Below are 17,740 nucleotides of genomic sequence, written 5' to 3' on the forward strand. Positions count from 1 at the left end.
CCCATTGCTACCACACAACACCTCCACCACAAGTTACACATTACATCTTTCACCTGGACCATTGCCAAACTGAATCTATTCTTACCCTCTCCAATTCATTTGATATTTGTAGCCAGTAATTTTTTATAATGCACATCAGAACATATTACACCCTTGAATAAAAGCAAGTTTCTTAAGATAAAGTCCAAAATCCTTACCTTTTAGGACCTCTACAGATGATGAGGTCCTCAACAATAAACCTCTGCTTACATCTCTTACCAATGTCCCATTGACCTTCTGCTCTAGCCATTCTGGACTCCTCTCAAATTCTCAACTGCACCTCAGACTCCATTCACTGGCCTAGGAATAGACTGTTCCCCTTCTCCTAGAAATGCTCATCTCCAACCTATTTCTTCACTTGGCTAGTTCCTACTCACCCTTCAGGTCTCAACTTAAACTTCACTTTTTCAAGAAGACCATCATCCCTCTTCAAATTAAGCGTATGGCTTTTTTGTAGCCCCACTGCAATCTGTATGTGGCGAAAGACTCTAGGTTGGACTCTATAATCCCCGCCTCCTGGTGTCATGCCATTATGTGATTCTGGCCCCTTGACCCTGGGCAGGATCAGTGACTTACTCCTCACAAATTCAATATGGGAAAAGTGACTTTAATGTAAATTAAAACATTAAAGAAGGGGCTTCCCTGGTGGCGCAGTGGTTGGGAGGTTGCCTGCCGATGCAGGGGACGCGGGGACATTAAAGAATTAACTGCAACCTAAATATAATGATGTTACATAAGACTGTAACCCACATCTTGCTTGGAGACTCTCTTGTTTGCTGCCTTTGAAGAATCAAGCCGCCATATGGATAAGGAAACACAGCAAGGACCAGAAGCCCTCAATTCAGCAGCATGCCAGGAATTGAATGCTGCCAACCACCACGCAGGCTTAGCAGCAGATCCTTCCCCATTTGAGCCTCATGTAAAATGGCCACCCCAGCTGACACCTTGATTGCAGCTTTGTGAGACTCTGAGGCAGGGCACCCAGTTAAGTCATACCTGGACTCTTGAACTACAGAAACAGATATAATAATATGTGTTCTTTTAAACCACTGCATTGGTGATAAACTTGTTATGCAACAATAAATAATATACTATGCTTCCCTTTATGTGGCAATTACCCTTGTAATTACTTAATGTAACTGCTTACCATTAGATTATAATTTCCACAAGGTCTTAACAAGGATTAACAAGTTTTAATCATCACTGTATCTCAGCACTTTTCAGAGTGCCTGGTATTTAGAAAGACCACAATATACTGAAGGAATGAATGGATGGATAGATGGATGAATGAATGCCTAGTCTATTCTAGGCACAGTGCTATATCCTGGAGAAATGAAGGTAAATAGGACATGGTCCCTGTTCTCATGGAGCTTAAAGCTAAGTGGGATGACAAGACACTTTAAACAGATGATGTCAAAAGAATATAAGGTAACATAGGTTTCTATGAAGACACAGAATATGGGCATTTAGCTCAGACTGCAAGGGTCCAGATACAGGAGAGGAGAAAATCTCCCCAAGAGTAGTAAGACAAACAAGGCTTTGGGGGGGATGATCAAATCAGTACTATGAGTACCATTCTCTCAAGACTGACATCATTACCAATAACGCCTTTAGAATATAATCTGGTTCCAAAATGACAAAGTATTTGATGTGGTGGGCTTAAAAACAAGGAGCCATACTCCTTGTTATATGAGAAGACACATTTTAACTGTATTAGTTAACAAGAAAAGCTGATTCCAAAGAAATTCAATTAATCTTCTAAAGGAATGTATGTTTGGGGATTGATTCTCAAGAGATCACCTATGCAATCAAGATTCATATTGATCAGGCAACATGATCTTGTACATAGAAAGCTCTAAAAAAAAAAATCCACACTACAAAAACTATTAGAACTAATAGAAGAGTTCAGCCAGGTTACAGGATACAAGATAAATACATAAAAATCAATTGTATTCTACACTAGCAATAAGCAAGCTGAAAACGAAATTAAGAAAACAATTCCCCTGACAACAAAACTGCTAGAGGGACTTCCCTGGTGGTCCAGTGGTTAAGACACCACACTCCCAATGCCAGGGGCCTGGGTTCGATCCCTGAACAGGGAACCAGATCCCACATGCCACAACTAAGAGCCCGTATGCTGCAACTAAAAGAGCCTACATGCCACAACTAAAGATCCCGCATGTGGCAATGAAGATCCCACGTGCCGCAGCTTAGACCTGGCGCAGCCAAATAAATAAATAAATATTTTTTAAAAACTGCTAGAAACAAAGTCCTATCCTTAGAATGCAGTGTAGCTAGAGCATTCTCCTTACAGCACATAAAGTTCTCTTCTAGAGGAGGCAAAAAGATTGCAGCTCTGCCTGTGTTTTTTCCTATAGTATCTCCTTCTGTCACTTTGGAAGACACCAACTGGCTTTCGCCTGACATTGGCATTCTTGGTTTGATCTCAGCCACTGCATCCTTCCAACATTTCCACTGTTGAAGTTACAGAAAGAGTCCTCATTGCATAAGTATAAGAATCCTCCCAAGCAAAACACCACTTTCTTAGTTTTCTTTTTAAAACCCCTTTCATTGTAGTCACTTTTGTTTTAATAAAATATTCCTTTTTTTAAGACCCAGGAAGGAAGGAAGGGAGGGAGGGAGGAAGGAAGAAAGACAGAGAGAAAGAAAAGAAAAGAAAAAAAGACAATTCCATTTACAATAGCACCAAAACTTAAGAGCTAAAACTACAGAATTCTTAGAAGAAAACATTAGGGAAAATCTTCATGACATTGAATTTGGCAACAATTTCATGGATATGACATCAAAAGCACAGGCAACAAAAGGAAAACTAAAAATTGAATCTCAACAAAATTAAGAACTTTTCTGCATCAAAGGACACTACATAAAGAACTCCTACGACTCAACAAAAACAACCCAACTTAAAAATGGGCAGGGGAGGGGCTTCCCTGGTGGCGCAGTGGTTGAGAGTCCGCCTGCCGATGCAGGGGACACAGGTTCGTGCCCCGGTCCGAGAAGATCCCACATGCTGCGGAGCGGCTGGGCCCCTGAGCCATGGCCGCTGAGCCTGCACGTCCAGAGCCTGTGCTCCGCAACGGGAGAGGCCATAACAGTGAGAGGCCCGCGTACTGCAAAAAAAAAAAAAAAAAAGGGCAGGGGACTTCCTTGGTAGCACAGTGGTTAAGAATCTTCTTGCCAATGCAGGGGACACGGGTTCGAGCCCTGGTCCGGGAAGATCTCACACACCACGGAGCAACTAAGCCTGTGCACCACAACTACTGAGCCTGCGCTCTAGAGTCCGTGAGACACAACTATGGAGCCCAATGCAAGTCAAAACTACAATGAGATATCAACTCACACCAGTCAGAATGGCCATCATCCAAAAGTCTACAAATAACAAATGCTGGAGAGAGCTTGGAGAAAAGGGAACCCTCCTACATTGTGGGTGGGAATGTAAATTGTTACAGCCACTAAGGAAAACAGTATGGGGGTTCCTTAAAAAAACAAAAATAGAGTTGCCATATGATCCTGCAGTCCCACTCCTGAGCATATATATGGAGAAAACTCTAATTCGAAAAGATACATGCATCCCAATGTTCATAGTAGCACCATTTTACAATAGCCAAGACATGGAAGCAACCTAAATGTCCATCAACAGATGAACGGATAAAGAAGATGTGGTATATATATGTACACACACACACACAAACAAACACAATGGAATACTATTCAGCCATAAAAAGGAATAAAATTATGCCATTTGCAGCAACATGGATGAACCTAGAGATTATCATACTAAGTGAAGTAAGTCACTTCACTTAGTGGAGGAGGGATAAATTAGGAGTTTGGGATTAGCAGATACAAACTACTATATATAAAATAGATAAACAGGGAAAGGATTTCCCTGGTGGCACAGTGGTTAAGAATCCGCCTGCCAATAAAGGGGACACGGGTTCAAGCCCTGTGCCGGGAAGATACCACATGCTGTGGAGCAACTGGGCTCATGTGCCACAACTACTGAGCCTGCGCTCTAGAGCCCACGAGCCGCAACTACTGAGCCCACGAGCCACAACTACTGAGCCCACGTGCCACAACTGCTGAAGCCCGCACGCTTAGAGTCCGTGCTCCACAACAAAGAGAAGCCACGGCAATGAGAAGCCTGCACACAATGAAGAGTAGCCCCCGCTCACTGCAACTACAGAAAGGCTGCATGCAGCAATGAAGACCTCCAATGCAGCCAAAAAAAGAAGACAACCTACTGAATGAGAAAATATTTGCAAATGACATGACTGATAAGGGGTTAATATACAAAATTTGTAAACAGCTCATACAACTCAACATAAAAAAAAAATACCCGATTTGAAAATGGACAGAGGGACTTCCCTGGTGGCGCAGCGGTTAAGAATCCGCCTGCCAATGCAGGGGACACGGGTTCAAACCCTGGTCCAGGAAGATCCCACATGCCGCAGAGCAATTAAGCCCATGTGCCACAACTACTGAGCCTGTGCTCTAGAGCCCATGAGCCACAGCTACTGAACCCACGTGCCACAACTACTGAAGCCCGCGTGCCTAGAGCCCGTGCTCTGCAATAAGAGAAGCCCCTGCAATGAGAAGCCTGCGCACAACAGAGCAGCCCCCACTCGCCACAACTAGAGAAAGCCCATGCGCAGCAACGAAGACCGAACACAGCCAAAAATAAATAAATTTATAAAAATAAAAAATAAAAAACATAATAAAAATGGACAGAAAACCTGAATAGACATTTTTCCAAAGAAGACATAATGTGGCCAACAGGCACATGAAAAGATGCTCAACATCACTAACCATCAGGGAAGTGAAAATTAAAACCACAAAGACATATCACCTCACACTTGTCAGAACGGCTGTCACCAAAAAGATCACAAATAACAAGTGTTGGCGAGGAAATGGAGAAAAGGGAACCCTTGTATGCTGTTGGAGGGAATGTAAACTGGTACAGCCACTGTGGAAAACAGCATGGAGGTTCCTCAAAAAACTAAAAATAGAACTACTATGAGATCCAGCAATTCCACTCCTGGGTATATATCCAAAGAAAAGGATAACACTAATTCGAAAGAATACATGCACTCCCATGTTCACAGCAGCATTATTTACAATAGCCAAGATATGGAAGCAACCTGTGTCCATCAACAGACAAATGGATAAAGAAGATGTGGTATATATATATATACAATGGATTACTACTCAGCCATAAAAAACAATGAAATTTACCATCTGCAACAACATGGATAAACCTGGAGGATATCACGCTTAGTGAAATAAGTCAGACAGAAAAAGACAAATACTATGTGTTATCACTTGTATGTGGAATCTAAAAAAAATAAAACTAGTGAATATAACAAAGAAGAAACAAACACAGATATAGAGAACAAACTAGTGGTTACCAATGGAGAAAGGGAAAGGGGCAATATAGGGGTAGGAGATTAAGAGGTACAACCTACTATGTATAAAAATAAGTTACAAGGGCTTCCCTGGTGGTGCAGCGGCTGAGAGTCTGCCTGCCAATGCAGGGGACACGGGTTCGTGCCCCGGTCCAGGAGGATCCCACATGCCGCGGAGCAGCTGGGCCCGTGAGCCATGGCCGCTGAGCCTGCGCGTCCGGAGCCTGTGCTCCGCAACGGGAGAGGCCACAACAGTGAGAGGCCCGCGTACCACAAAACAAACAAACAAACAAACAAAATAAGTTACAAGGATATATTGTACAGCACAGGGAATATAGTCAATTTTTATAATAACTATACATGGAGTATAATCTATAAAACTTTTGAATCACTATGTTGTATACCTGAAACTAATATAATATTGTAAATCAATTATTATCTAAAAAAAAAACCCACGAGATACTACTTCATATGCACTAGGGTAGTTATAATAATAAAAAAATTTTAAATAATAAAGAGATAGAATAACAAATTTTGGTGAGTTTTACAGAAACCGGAACCCTTATACATTGCTAGTAAAATGTAAAATGAAACAGCCACAGTGGAGAATAGTCTGGTAGTACCTCAAAAAGTAAAATGGAATTACTATATGACCCAGTAATTCCACTTCTAGGTATATACTCAAAATAATTGAAAACAAGTACTCAAATACTTGTACACAAATATTCATAGCTGCACTATTCACAATAACCAAAAGATGGGAACAATCCAAATGTCTATCAACAAATGACTATATAAACAAAATGTGCTATTACCCATACATTGTAATATTACTGGGCCATAAAAAGGAATGAAATAGTGATACGTGCTGTAACATGGATCAGTGTTAAAAACATTATGCTAAGTAAAAGAAGTCAGTCATAAGGGTCACATATTGTATGATTCCATTTATATGAAACGTCCAGAAGAAGCAAGTCTATAGAGACATGAAGTAGAATACTAGTGGTTGCCTGGAGATGCGGGAAGGGAGGAATGGGCAGTGACTATTAATAAGTACAGGATTTCTGTTTAGGATGATAAAAATATTTTTAAATTAGACAGTGGTGAGGGATGTACAACCTTGTAAATATACTAAAAACCACTGAATTATGTATTTAAAAAAGGAGAATTTTACAGTATATGAATTATCTCTCAGTAAAGGTCTTATTAAAAAGAAAAGAAATCACATTGATACTTTGTTCTAGAATGGGATTCCAGGTTTTATAGGTTTCACAATACATACTAAAATAATTCTGTGTTTTAGTATCTCATGGGGTACTTTAGTTATCTCAAGAGACTGGAAAAGTCATCTTCCTAGAAATCCTCCTTCCAATTATATTCCCAAACAAAAGAAGGACTAGTATAAAAAGAAATTAAGGGCTTCCCTGGTGGAGCAGTGGTTGAGAATCCGCCTGCCAATGCAGGGGACACGGGTTAGAGCCCTGGTCCAGGAAGATCCCAACATGCCGTGGAGCAACAAAGCCCATGCGCCACAGCTACTCAGCCTGTGCTCTAGAGCCCGCGAGCCACAACTACTGAAGCCCGTGTGCCACAACTACTGAAAGCCCGCACACCTAGAGCCTGTGCTCCACAAGAGAAGCCACCAAAATAAGAGCCCGCACACTGCAACAAAGAGTAGCCCCCGCTCGCCACAACCAAAAAGAAAGCCCGCGCGTAGAAACAAAGACCCAACACAGCCAAAAAAATAAAGAAATTAATTAATTAATTAAAGAAAAAAGAAATTAAGAGCCTTCTACTGTATCCTACCAGAAGCACTCTTAATTTAAAACACTGAACAGGTTGTCAGCCACTGCTACACTAAAGGTGAATAGATTTTCCACTTACCAGAAGGTAAGAGATTAGGGCCATTGTGCCATTTGGTTTTACATTCTTTTCCCTTACTTTACAAATGTACATACAAACACTCATGTCACCTCTTCTTACACATACCTCAGTTCTTCCCTAAATAGGTTTCACTAACATCCAAAATATTCTAAGTCATTTTCCTAGAAACAATGAAATTACCCCAATCTGTTTTATAGTTTTTAAAAACGTGAAAAAGAAAAGATTAACAATCAAAGGAAACTCTTTGAAGCTCACAAATGGTTTTAAATGTATAACCAAACTGTTTTGTTTCTAAAAGTAAATTTTTCCTAAATTCAGTAACAGATGTTATACTTTCATCTTTTTAGTGCTTTTAGGCCAGGGATTTATAGCCTCAGCACTATTAACATTTTGGGCCAGACAATTCTTTGTTGTGGAGGGCTATCCTGTGCATTGTAGAATGTTAATGGCATCACTGGCCTCTACCCACTAGATGCCAGTAGCACCCCCTGCCCAGTTATGACAACCAAAAATATCTCCAGACATTGCAAAATATCTCTTAGGAGGGCAAAACTGACCCCAGTTGAGAACCACTGCCCTAGTTCATAAGTCTTAATTATTTCCTAAGAGACCAAACTAGCTAAATTCATCATGAACCTTAAAAATAAACACAATGGGGCTTCCCTGGTGGCGCAGTGGGTAAGAATCTACCTGCCAATGCAGGGGACACAGGTTCGATCCCTGGTCCAGGAAGATCCCACGTGCTGCGGAGCAACTAAGCCCGTACGCCACAACTGCTGAGCCTGTGCTCTAGAGCCTGCGTGCCACAACTGCTGAAGCCCACACACCTGGAGCCACTGCACCGCAATGACAGAGGCCACTGCAGTGAGAGGCCCGTGCACCACGGCAAGGAGTGGCTCCGCTTGCTGCAGCTAGTTAGGGCCCACGCACAGCAGCAAAGACCCAACGCAGCCAAAAATAAATAAAGAAAATAATTAAAGAAAAAAAAAAGAAGTTAGCAACTCATTAAAGAATAATACACCAGGAATGCAAAGATAACTCACTGTTAGGCTACCTACTAATATAATTCACTTTACTAAGAGAGCAAAAGAGAAAAATACATGTATCACCATATGTATCAGAGTTCTTCAGAGAAACAGAACAAACAGGATACATACAGAGACAAAGAGATTTATTATAAGGAATTGGCTCACACAGTTATAGACTGAGAAGTCTCAAGAGCTCCAGTCAGTGAGCTGGAGACCCAGGAAAGCCACTGGTAATTTCAGTCTAAGTCTGAAGGCCTGAGAACGAGGAGAGCCAGTGGTATAAGTTCCAGTCCAAAAGCTGGCAGGCTCAAGGCCCAAGAAGAGCCAATATTTCAGTTCCAATCCAAAGGAAGGCAGGAAATACAGATATCCCAGCTAAAGTAGTCAGGGAAGAGTTCCCTCTAATGATAGGAAGGTCAGCCTTTCTGTTCTACATGGGCCTTCAAATGATTGGATGACAGTAACCCACATTAGGGAGGGCAATCTGCTTTACTCAGGCTACTGATCAAATGATAATCTTATCCAAAATTTTCTCTCACAGACACACCCAGAATAAAATTTGACCATATATCTAGGCACCCCCTGACCCAGTCAAGTTGACACATAAAATTAACAATCATACTACAGGCTTTGAAAAGACATATGGTAAAAATTCCACATCCATACTGCATAAAAATAATTATTCACAAAACAGGAGATTTTATGTTAAGATTTTGAAGATCCAATAGAAAAAGAGATATCTACTTCAGCCCCAAAACCATATCATGTTTAATTAGGAAACACTACAAGTATTTCCATTAAAGTCAGGAACAACACAAAGATGTCAAATATCACTATTATTTAACATTTTAGGAAGTATTAATCAATGCTATTTATTGGGAAAAAGATAAGTGAGATATAAAAATGGGAAATAAATTTATCATCATTCACAGATATGACTGTATGTCTGGAAAATCAAAGTGAATCAACTGAAAATCTATTGCAAACATTGAAAAACTCAGCATACTAGATGCACCAAAAATTAATATGTAAAAATTAATAGTCCTCATATGCAAACAACAAACATAAGATATAATGGAAGTTGGGCTTCCCTGGTGGCACAGTGGTTGAGAGTCCGCCCGCCAATGCAGGGGACACGGGTTCGTGCCCCAGTCCGGGAAGATCCCACATGCAGTGGAGCGGCTAGGCCCGTGAGCCATGGCCACTGAGCCTGCGCGTCCGGAGCCTGTGCTCCGCAATGGGAGAGGCCACAGCAGTGAGAGGCCTGCATACCACACAAACACACAAAAAAAGATATAATGGAAGTAGAGTTCTCAATTACAACTGCAACAGAAAAAAGAAAAAACTAATACTAAACATCACAAGAAATGTGGAAGATTTTTTTGACTTTTTAATGTCTACAAAGGGACACAAAATATTGAACAGATGAAAAGGCATGCCATGTGGTTATATAAAAAGACTCAATATCATAAAGATAATAATTCTCTGTAAATTAATCTATAAATTTACTCAAATCTCAATAAAAATGGCAATAGTATATTTTTAGAAAGTGGCAAATTCATTCTAAAACTCACATTAAAAATAAGGAAGAGGGCTTCCCTGGTGGCACAGTGGTTGAGAGTACGCCTGCCGATGCAGGGGACACGGGTTCGTGCCCCGGTCCGGGAGGATCCCACATGCCGCGGAGCGGATGGGCCCATGAGCCATGGCCGCTGAGCCTGCGCATCCGGAGCCTGTGCTCCGCAACAGGAGAGGCCACAACAGTGAGGGGCCCACGTACCGCAAAAAAAAAAAAAAAGGAAGAAATGCCAAGAAAATTCTGAAAAGGAATAATAATGATGGAGAACTAGACTAACCAGATATTAAAATAAAGCTGCAATGCTGGTATATGAATAGACAGTTCAATGCAATAGAATAAAGTCTAGAAAAAGACCAAAATACTTAAGAAAATTCAGTATAGAATAAAGGTAACATTTCCAGTCAGTGAGAAAAATATTAAATACTGAGATAAACTAAATGTTGCTGGTAGAACTGAGTACACATCTTAAAAAATAAATTCCAGGGGCTTCCCTGGTGGCACAGTGGTTGATAGTCCGTCTGCCGATGCAGGGGACACGGGTTCGTGCCCCAGTCCAGGAGGATCCCACATGCTGCGGAGCGGCTGGGCCCGTGAGCCATGGCCGCTGAGCCCGTGTGCCATGGCCGCTGAGCCCGTGTGCCATGGCCGCTGAGCCTGCGCATCTGGAGCCTGCGCGTCCAGAGCCTGTGCTCCGCAACGGGAGAGGCCACAACAGTGAGAGGCCCGTGTACCGCAAAAAAAATAAATATATAAAAAATAAATAAATTCCAGATGGATCAAATATTTAAACATAAGTAGTAATACCATAAAAGTGATTCGAAAAAAATTATGTTATTTATAACAAAGGAGTGCAGACAGCCTTTCTAAATAATAAAAGAAACAGAAGTCAAGACAGTAAAAAACAAAATGAACTATTTCTACATTGCAGAATTGTTAAAAACTAGCTTAAAAAGCACTACAATCTTGGAAAATATCTATAATTCATAGCACAGATATAAAGGAGTCCCACAAATCAGTAAGATACAAGAAAAATAACCTTGTAGAAAAATGGGTACTATGTGCCAAGTAGAATTCTAGACACTGAGGATACAGCAGTGCACAGAGATAAGAAGAGATTAAAAAAAAAAAATCCCTGGGACTTCCCTGGTGGCGCAGTGGTTAAAAATCCGCCTGCCGATGCAGGGGACACAGGTTCGATCCCTTGTCCAGGAAGATCCCACATGCCATGGAGCAACTAAGCCCGTGTGCCACAACTACTGAGCCTGTGCTCTAGAGTCCGTGAGCCACAACTACTGAGCCCATGTGCCATGACTACTGAGGCCTGTGTGCCTAGTGCCCATACTCCGCAACAAGAGAAGCCACTTCAGTGAGAAGCCCGCGCACTACAACAAAGAGTAGGCCCCACTTGCCACAACTAGAGAAAGCCCGTGTGCAGTAATGAAGACCCACTGCAGCCAAAAAGAAAAAAAAAAAGAAAAAAGAAACCATAGTCTTTATACATAAAGAAGTGAAAAATAAAAAGGGTAACAACCAGACTAAGAATTAACTTATTAGCAACAATAGAGGTGAACTACAAAAAGACGAAGAAAAAGGGGAAGAGTAATTTCAAAGTGCTGAGGAAAATAACTACTGTCCTAAATTCTATACTCATTAAATTACCATTTAAGAGTTTACTCAGTATAAAGACAGAAGTAATCACAATAAATGTAAACAGATTACAATCTCTCTCTTTATGGGCAAATTTAATTTTGGATCAAAAAAACTAAATATAAAACTGTTTCACAGAACACACATTAAAAATGTACTATCACAGACAATAAAAATAGAAATGGAAAAAGACATACTGGGAAAATAATAACCAAAACAACAGACAAATGCATACAGTGAGGAAGAAGGTACACAATATTGATATCAGATAAAGTAGAAATCAAAGCTAAAAGCATAAGGTGGGATAAAAATTAAAAACTAGCATTTATAAAATATACAATCCATCTATAGCATACAATCCAATAATAATAATGAATTTCTATTAACATCTACTTCACAAAATGGCCTGTAAACAAATAACACGCTGAGAGAAACACCAGGAGAAATCTATAAACACATTAGGAACTATTAATAGAACTTTTTCAAAGAAATAGATTAGACTAAAATAAAGAAGGCCATATAACGTCTGAATAACACAATACAAAAGCTTAATCTAACAGAGATATATAGAACTTTATGCAAACAAATAGAAATTCATATTTGTTTCAAACACATTTGCAGCATTCAAAAAAATCTGATCATGCATTACACCAGAACAAAATCTAAATTATACTCCAAAGGCAGACTTCATATAAGCCATTTTCTCTGATCATGATGCACTAAAATTAGAAATTAAATATCAAACAATTACCAAAAGAAAACTTACTCTGTGAAAATTTTAAAATCTCGTTTTGTATAATTCTTAGATTAAAAAGGAAATCAGGGTGGGAGGGAGACACTAGAGGGAGGAGATATGGGGATATACGTATATGTATAGCTGATTCACTTTGTTATAAAGCAGAAAGTAACACACCATTGTAAAGCAATTATACTCCAATAAAGATGTTTAAAAAAAAAAAGGAAATCAAACCAAATTACCCTAGAAATGATGAGAGCACATAGGGACTTCCCTGGTGGTCCAGTGGTTAAGAATCCACCTTCCAATGCAGAGGACACAGGTTTGATCCCTGGTCAGGGAACTAAGATTCCACATGCCGTGGGACACCTAAGCCCGCGCACCACAACTACTGAGCCTGTGTTCTCTGTAGCCTGAGCACCATAACTAGAGAGAAGCCTGTGTGCTGCAACGAAAGATTCCACATGCCACAACGAAGATCCCACATGCCACAACTAAGACCTGAGGCAGCCAAATTAATTAATTAATTAATTAATTTTTTAAAAACCTCCTGAAACTAATAAGCAATTATAGTAAGATTGCAAGATACAAGGTTAGTACAAAAAAGCCCAATTACATTCCTATATACCAGCAATGAATAAGTAGAATTTAAAATTACAAATTACTATTTACATCAGCAACCCCCAAAATAAAATATTTAGGTGTAAATCTAACAAAATATGTACAAGATCTGTATGAAGAAAACTACAAAACTCTGATGAAAGATAACAAAGAAGAACTACATACTTGGAGAGGTATTCCATGTTCATGGATAAGACTCAATATTGTCAAAATGTCAGTTTTTCCCAATTTAATCTATAGACTCAATGCAATCCCCAAATCCCAGCAAGTTATCTTGTATATATCAACAAACTGATTCTGAAGTGTATATAGAGAGGCAAAAAACCCAGAATAGCCAACTCAGTGTTAAAGAAGAACAAATACTTGACCTCAAAACATATTATAAAGCTACAGTAATCAAAACTTTGTTGTATTGATGAAAGAATAAACAAACAGATGAATGGAATAGAATAGAGAGCCCAGAAATCCACATAAATACAGTCAATTAATCTTTGACAAAGAAGCAAAGGCAATAAAATGGAGCAAAAATAGTCTTTTCAGGAAATGGGGCTGGAAGAACTAGAGATTCACATGCAAAAAAAATGAATCTAGACATAGACTTTACACCTTCATAAAAATTAACTCAAAATGGATCACAGGGGCTTCCCTGGTGGCGCAGTGGTTGAGCGTCCGCCTGCCGATGCAGGGGACACTGGTTCGAGCCCTGGTCTGGGAGGATCCCACATGCCGTGGAGCGGTTGGGCCCGTGAGCCATGGCCACTGAGTCTGGGCTTCCGGAGCCTGTGCTCCACAACGAGAGAGGCCACAACAGTGAGAGGCCCACGTACCACAAAAAAAAAAAAAAATGGATCACAGACCTAAACATAAAATGCAAAACTGTAAAACTCCTAGAAGATAACACAGAAGAAAACCTAGATGACCTTGGGTATGGCAATGACTTTTTTAAAAATAAATTTATTTTATTTTTTATTTATTTTATTTTTTATTTATTTTATTTTTTTTTTATTTTATTTTTGGCTGCGTTGGGTCTTCATTGTGTGTGTGGGCTTTTCTCTGGTTGCGGCAAGCGGGGGCTACTCTTCGTTGTGGTGCACAGGCTTCTCATTGTGGTGGCTTCTCTTGTTGCAGAGCATGGGCTCTAGGTGTGTGGGCTTCAGTAGTTGTGGCACATGGGCTCAGTAGTTGTGGCTCGCAGGCTCTAGAGCGTAGGCTCAGCAGTTGTGGCGCATGAGCTTAGTTGCTCTGTGGCATGTGGGATCTTCCCGGACCAGGGATCGAACCCGTGTCCCCTGCATTGGCAGGCGGATTCTTAAACACTGTGCCACCAGGGAAGTCCCTAAATAAATATTTTTTAAATAAAATAAAATAAAAGCATTATCAACACTAGCACATATGATCAATTGATTTTCAACAGGGTGCCAAGACCATTCAATGGGGAAAGAACAGTTTTTTTCAACAAATGGTGCTGGGAAAACTCAGCACCATTGAATGAATGAAGTTAGACCTTTCCTTTCACCACATACAAAAATTAAATGGATCAAAGACATAAATGTAAGAGCTAAAACTATAAAACTCTTAGAAGAAATCATTGGGGAAAATCATGATATTGGATTTGGAAGTTACTTTGGGGCATGACACCAAAAGCACAGGCAACAAAAGAAAAACTAGGTAAACTAGACATAATCAGAATTAAAAACTTGTGTGCATCAAAGGACACTATAAGAGAGTAAAAAGACAACCCACAGAATAGGAGAAAATATTTTCAAATCATATATCTGATAAAGGATATGACCCTTACATACAAATAAAATCGAACTCAAAAATGGACAAAAAAGGCTTCCCTAGTGGCGCAGTGGTTGGGAGTCTGCCTGCCAATGCAGGGGGCGTGGGTTTGTGCCACGGTCTGGGAGGATTCCGCGTGCCGCGGAGCGGCTGGGCCCATAGGCCGTGGCCACTGGGCCTGCGCGTCCAGAGCCTGTGCTCTGGAATGGGAGAGGCCACAGCGGTGGGAGGCCTGCGTACCGCAAAAAAAAAAAAAAAAAAAAAAGAAGGACAAAAGACTTGAATAGATATTTTTCCAAAGAAGATACGCAAAAGGCCAATGCAGATGCTCAACATCACTAGTCGTTAGAGAAATGCAAATCAAAGCCACATGAGATATCACTCCATACCCACCAGAATTGCTAAGAAAGAAAGAAAGAAAAGAAAGAAAGAAAGAAAAGAAAGAAAGAAAGAAAGAAAGAAAGAAAGAAAGAAAGAAAGAAAGAAAAAGAAAGAAAGAAAGAAAATAAAGAAAGAAAGAACAAGCATTAGTAAGAATATGGAGAAATGAGAACTGTTGTACGTTGCTGGTGGGAATGTAAAATGGTACAACTCTACAGAAAATAGTATGGTGGTTCCTTAAAAAGTAAAACAGACTAAGTGAAATAAGGTAATCACAAAAAGACAAAAACTACATGATTTCATTTATATAGGGTATCTAGAGTAGTCAAACTCATAGAAACAGAAAGTAGAATGGTTGTTGCCAGGAGCTGCGGAGAGAGGGAAGGGAAGAATTATTTAGTAGGTACAGAGTTTCAGTTTTGCAAGATGAAAAAGTTCTGAAGATTGGTTGCACAGCAATGTGAATATACTTAAAACTGTACACTTAAAAATGGTTAAGAGGGCTTCCCTGGTCGCGCAGTGGTTGAGAGTCCGCCTGCCGATGCAGGGGACACAGGTTCGTGCCCCAGTCCGGGAAGATCCCACATGCCGCGGAGCGGCTGGGCCCGTGAGCCATGGCCGCTGAGCCTGCACGTCCGGAGCATGTGCCCCGCAACAGGAGAGGCCACAACAGTGAGAGGCAAAAAAAAAAAAAAAAAAAAAATGGTTAAGATAGTGAATTTTATGTTATGTGTATTTTACCACAATTTCTTTAAAAAGCTAAACATAGAATTACTATATGACCCATCAGTTTCACTTATAGGTAAATACCCAAAAGAACTGAAAGCAGGGACTCAGTTACTTGTACATCAGTGTTCATAGCAGCATTATTTACAATAATCAAAAGGAGGAAACAACCCAAACGTCCATCAGCAGATGAATGGATAAAGAAAATGTGGTACATACATACAATGGGATATTATTCAGATATAAAAAGAAATTCTTGGGCTTCCCTGGTGGCACAGTGGTTGAGAGTCCGCCTGCCGATGCATAGGACACGGGTTCGTGCCCCGGTCTGGGAGGATCCCACATGCCGCAGAGCGGCTGGGCCCGTGCGCGTCCGGAGCCTGTGCTCCGCAACGGGAGAGGCCACTACAGTGAGAGGCCCGCGTACTGCAAAAAAAAAAAAAGAAATTCTTTTTTTTTTTTGCCCTGCCGTGTGGCTTGCAGGATCTTAATTCCCGGACCAGGGATCAAACCAGAGCCCCGGCAGTGACAGCACCAAGTCCTAATCACTGGACTGCCAGAGAATTCCAAAGAAACGAAATTCTGATATATGCTTCAACAGGGATGAATCTTGAGGACATTATGCTCAGTGAAATAAGCCAGGCATAAAAGGACAAATATTGTATAACTCCATTAATATGAGATACCTAGAACAAACATATTCATAGAGACAGAAGGCAGAACAGACATTAACAGGGCTAAGGGTAGTGGAGGGAGTTATTTTTTAATGGGTACAAAGTTTCCATTTGGGATGATGAAGAATTCTGGGGGAGTGGAAGAGGCTCCTATATTATTTTAATTTTTGATCAGCATGTAGTATTTTTATAATTAAAATAAATAAAATATCTTAGGGCTTCCCTGGTGGCGCAGTGGTTGAGAGTCCGCCTGCCGATGCAGGGGACACGGGTTCGTGCTCCGGTCCGGGAGGATCCCACATGCAGTGGAGCAACTAAGCCCATGTGCCACAACTACTGAAGCCCACGCACCTAGAGCCCATGCTCCACAACAGGAGAGGCCACCGCGATGAGAAGCCCACGCACCACAACGAAGAGTAGCCCCCACTCACCACAACTGGAGAGAGCCCACACGCAGCAACAAAGACCCAATGCAGCCAAAAATAAATAAATAATAATTTTTTAAAAAATAAATAAATAAATAAATAATAATAAAATAAAATATCTTACAAGTTAATAGATAGCTCAAGAGGACAGTTTGTAACACTGCTGAAGATCCACAGCACCCTGACAAGGCAAAGCCTACGTCTTAATTAAACACAACTGTCAACTCTGCAGTGAAACTGACCATCAACAAGACAATATGAGAAAAACTGATGCATCACTCACCTTGAACACTTCAGAGAAGAAGCCAGACCCTATTTTTTCACAGGTGAAGTCATCTAAACGCGTCAGTCTGGAAAAGGCACTTATAAGAGCTCGATATGAAGAGGGCCAAACTCTTCCCCCCTGGGTCATGTTCCCGTCCCCTCCACCACCTCCTTCAAAATCTTCAAGACGTTCCACACGCGGAGGAAATCCTGCAATTGAATTCCGTTTGCTCCGATCCATAGTCTCAATAATCACTTTTTTTCTTCTTTTAGGAATGAATTCCACACATAGTAAATTTCTGTTGAGTTTTACTTCTCTTCTGGCTTGTCACTAAATAAGAGATTAAAATGATATTTCATTAAAACCATTAATGAATAATAAATACAGGCATACAGTACACTATCAATGTAAAAATATTTCCTCTTTCATATTCTAGCTCCTGATTTTCAGATCTAAAAAACACTTTATGCTTTTACCTTTGAAAAGCGGTGATATATCTGTTATTCGTTGAGTACCTATTATCTAGGAAACAT

At 40.5% G+C, this 17,740-nt stretch overlaps 1 protein-coding gene across 1 annotated transcript in view; it reads right to left on the minus strand.

Moving 5' to 3' along the window:
* The window catches only part of TESK2 (testis associated actin remodelling kinase 2), a gene marked incomplete at both ends in the record, with an annotated part of 103,879 nt that extends 86,432 nt beyond the window's left edge, over positions 1-17,447 (minus strand). Inside the window, one exon of the mRNA XM_079698581.1 lies at positions 17,226-17,447. Coding sequence (XP_079554707.1) covers positions 17,226-17,447 — 222 coding nt within the window. The remainder of the gene's footprint in view (positions 1-17,225) is intronic.
* Between the last annotated feature and the right edge of the window lie 293 nt (positions 17,448-17,740).

This window comes from Hyperoodon ampullatus (genome assembly GCF_949752795.1).
Source record: "Hyperoodon ampullatus genome assembly, chromosome: 2".
Classification (NCBI taxonomy): Eukaryota; Metazoa; Chordata; class Mammalia; order Artiodactyla; family Ziphiidae; genus Hyperoodon; species Hyperoodon ampullatus.